Source organism: Protobothrops mucrosquamatus, unplaced genomic scaffold (assembly GCF_001527695.2).
Source record: "Protobothrops mucrosquamatus isolate PMUCROS unplaced genomic scaffold, P.Mucros_1.0 scaffold_215, whole genome shotgun sequence".
Classification (NCBI taxonomy): domain Eukaryota; kingdom Metazoa; phylum Chordata; class Lepidosauria; order Squamata; family Viperidae; genus Protobothrops; species Protobothrops mucrosquamatus.
The window spans coordinates 1,287,108-1,291,093 of NW_015386291.1; the positions used below are offsets into that span (position 1 = coordinate 1,287,108).

General features: G+C 36.2%; 1 protein-coding gene across 1 annotated transcript in view; it reads right to left on the reverse strand.

The window, feature by feature from the left end:
- Nucleotides 1–3,986, reverse strand: part of TMEM39A (transmembrane protein 39A) — a 28,250-nt gene that overhangs the window by 18,110 nt on the left and 6,154 nt on the right. The window contains exons 2-3 of the mRNA XM_015827554.2: nucleotides 3,393–3,586; nucleotides 2,388–2,610 (exon numbers count right to left, since the gene is read on the reverse strand). Coding sequence (XP_015683040.1) covers nucleotides 2,388–2,610; nucleotides 3,393–3,505 — 336 coding nt within the window. The 5' untranslated portion in view covers nucleotides 3,506–3,586. The remainder of the gene's footprint in view (nucleotides 1–2,387; nucleotides 2,611–3,392; nucleotides 3,587–3,986) is intronic.

Consider the following 3,986-nt stretch of genomic DNA (forward strand, 5'->3'; position numbering starts at 1 on the left):
GGGTTTTTTAAGGGTAATTTTAAGGATAATTTTAATGATTGGCCTTCTAAAATATTTTCTTTTAATTCGGTTTTTAATATAGATATTATTGTATGATTGTATTGTGGTTTTTATGAGGCTGTTAGCCGCCCTGAGTCCTATGAGGAGAAGGGCGGGGTACAAATTAAATTATTATTATTATTATTATTATTATTATTATGATTTAAATATTTATGAACCAATAAACTAAGCTAAAATAGAAACAATTAAAATGTTACATTATTATAAAATAAATTTGGAAGCAAAATCAAAGTTTTTCAATTAGGACAAATTAGTGTGTGTGTGTGTGTGTGTCTGTGTGTGTGTGAGCACAAGATATATATAGACCAGTGGTGGCGAACCTATGACATGCGTGCCAGAGGCGGCACTCAGAGCCCTCTTTGTGGGCACACACACTGCTACTGCCAGCAGCTTGCGCAGGTCCATTAGGCCGCTGCTCCCACCCGGAGCAGCAGCCCCACCCAGCACAAAGAAGGCAAAGCAGCCAGCTAGCAAGCTTGAGTAGAGGTGGTAGAGCACGCCCACGCCCAGCAAGCCAAAGGCCACCCCTAACCGGAAGTCCAGTTAATAATGATCTTAATGATTTGTTTCAAGAGTGTATGTTATTATTTAAATTAATTAATAAATTGGTTTATGTCTATTTTTATACTACCGGGAGTCCTTGAGTTATGACCACAATTGAGTCCAAAATTTCTGTTACTGAGACATTTGTTAAGTGAGTTTTGCCCCATTTTATGACTTTTCTTGGCACAGTTGTTAAGTAAATCAGAGCACTTGATAAGTTAGTAACATGTTAGTAACATGGTTGTTAAGTGAATCTGGTTTCCCCATTGATTTTGCTTGTCAGGTCACAAAAGGTGATTACATGACTCTGGGACACTGCAATTTCATAAATATGAGTCAGTTGCCAAGCATCTGAATTTTGATCACATGACCATGGGGATGCTGCAACAGTTGTTAAGTGTGAAAAACAGTCATATATCAATGACATTGTAACTTTGAACAGTCACTAAATAAACTGTTGTAATTCGAGAACTGTACTCTAAAATTCATTATTCTGTGTCTTACGTTCTAAAAAGGGACAGAACAGATTTTGAATTAACTGAAAGAGTACTATCATGCCTTTCATTATCTTTTCTTCTCAAGATTAGAAATGCCCAAATGCTTTAATCTTATTAAATGAGATTAAAGACTTAGCTTTCAGTCTTTTTGCTCTGAACCCTGCTGTTTGAGTCCTTCATTGAAGTGTGATACTCAAACCTGTACATAGTTCTTGATATGGGGCAGGACTAAATCAGATAAAGGGACACCAATACATAGAGTGATACAGAAATTGTGCTTAAAAGAACTCAGGCTGCGAAAGAAAAGGGATGATTTCAAACACCACTAACCAAGAGCAGTGGATGTCTCAGTGCTAGCCTTACCCGAGAAAAAGATATCTAGCCCTTTAGTTTTGCCTTCTGGGAACAAGAGTCAAACAACTCACAAAATCCATTCATCACTCATAAATGAAGGTGAACACCTTGCTTCTTCAGTTTCTAAGATTCTGAATTCCAAAACACTATTTATTGACATTAAACTTAATTAATGGAACTTTATGTGAATCTTTCTTCCCTGATCATATTCTGCTGTCAAGAGATGATAATATTCTCTGCTGATACAACCTAAAAGTTTATTTGCCTTCTATCAACTATATTGCACTGCTGACTAATAAGGAATCAATATTATTCCAGGACATTTTTTACAAGTACATTACCAAGTCATACATACTCTCCAGATAATCCCACCATTTGATTCCTTAAGGGAGGAACTTTGGATTTCTCTCTCTTTATTCACTTTATGAATTTTAACCAATTTCTCTATTCTACCAAAATCATTTTGAATTTTATTTCTACTTTTTAAGATATTAACTCTCTCACCCAATTTCTTGCAATATGCATATCTGAGAGAACAATCCAAAACACTGAATATCAAGACATTTTTACCTATGTTGGTAGAGAGGTATTTTTCAGATCAAAATGAATTCAATTCTACAAAGTATCAGGGATAGTCTATAGATTGCAAGCTTTCTTTTTATATCATATGTTGATATCGTAATATTAAATGCCATATTTACCATAACTCTCCCAGAGTGGAATATAAGAAAAAGGTTGTGTGTTTCAAGAGAAAGAACCAACAATCCATAAATGCTGTCTGCAAAACTGAGATACAAGTTCCTTGCAATTCCTTCTTTTTTCTACCATATAATTATTGACAGTATTGATTAGTGCTTCATGATATACATATATTAATTAATTAACTACAAGAGACTCATTAATCCTGGGATGGGTAAGCAAATATGAACTCACCAGTGATGTACAGGAGGCAGGGTGGTTATATGGATACCACCAGACGGTCTTGTAAATATTAATATATTGAATGAAAAGAGACACCAGCAAGTAGGTGAAAAAGAGGAATTCAAATAGAAGGTTTCCATCCACAGGGAGCTCTGGGATTCGGCAGTGTCTCACAGGCTCAGGTGTAATCAGGGCAGTGATAGGAGGAGCAGAAAGACTGAGAGTACTACCATTCCTGAAATCAAAAATAATTGTTACCACTGGTTGAACAATGGTACTTAGCATCTAGATGTTAAATTGTTTATTAGTTTGATAACATAGATTTGCAACAGATTCTTTAGAACTCAATAACATAGGTTAATGCAATCAACAGAGATTCATATGGAGATGTAAAGATTAATAATATTATGGCATAAGCTTTTATGGACGATATACTACATCATCTGATTAAGTTTTCCATTACACAATGCATTAATTAGAGATTTAGGAATTCCATTTTTTCCTAGTAACAATAGTTACTAGGTTTCAGATGCTTAGTTTAGGTTTAGGTTTCAGATGCTTCTATTGCATCAGGCCCAAACTGTTAAGTCAGAAGATGCTTTAGCTGAATATAAAGGCATTTGGCAATTGCAGGCAGCCCAATTTATTTTTGCAAAACTTCAAATGTTTTAAAAGACTGATTAACAAACTATGAAAGTTACATAAATTTTCCTCCCTCCCCAAAACAGAAATAATTTGAAAAACTAAACTGTTCACTTACATTACTGCCTGTCTATTGGAGCCTTCAATCCCTTCAAAAAAATACAAGTTAAACCCCAGACATCAAGGGTGTCCTGCTCTGGTCATACTGAGATGAATAAGGTGTCAAAACAATATGCTGAACACAGGGCAAAAGCCTCCCTTAAAAATCAAGGTTATGGGAAATTATCAACGGCTGGTACTCTTTTCGATGTAAAAATATCCAATGATAATAGGGAATAAATAGATTTAGAAGCACAATGTTAGACTTAGATTTACCTATTTCTCAGACCTGTTCCGTTGCCACAGTTCCCACCAACTAATGTCTGAAGAGAAGGCAAAGCTGAACGGCTTAGTTGCTGCCGGCTGGGTCCCCTCCTTCCACCGGGCATGACCAGGAAGCAATCCACCTCTTCCACCTCTGGCAATTTTTGCCCTGATACTTATGTAACAACGTGAAAAATTTCCCAAATCTACAAATGAGAAGGAAGCAAATTAAACGATTGGTCCATTAGTGGGTGAAAGTGGTAAGAAGGTGACTAGTAATAGGGAGAAAGCAGAACTATTTAACTCGTTTTTTGCATCTGTCTTTACACAAAGGGAAAAAACAGACCAACCTATCAAAAATAGTGCCATAAAAAACAGTATAGAAACACAAGTTAAGATAGGCAAGAAAGTGAGCACCTGTCCAGCCTAGACAAGTTCAAATCACCAGGACCAGATGGATTACACCCCAAGGTTCTCAAGGAACTGGCAGATGTGATCTCAGAACCACTGAACTATATTTTTCAAAGATCTTGGAGCACTGGGGAACTACCAGAGGACTGGAAAAGAGCTGATGTAGTTCCCATCTTCAAAAAAGGAAAAAAAATG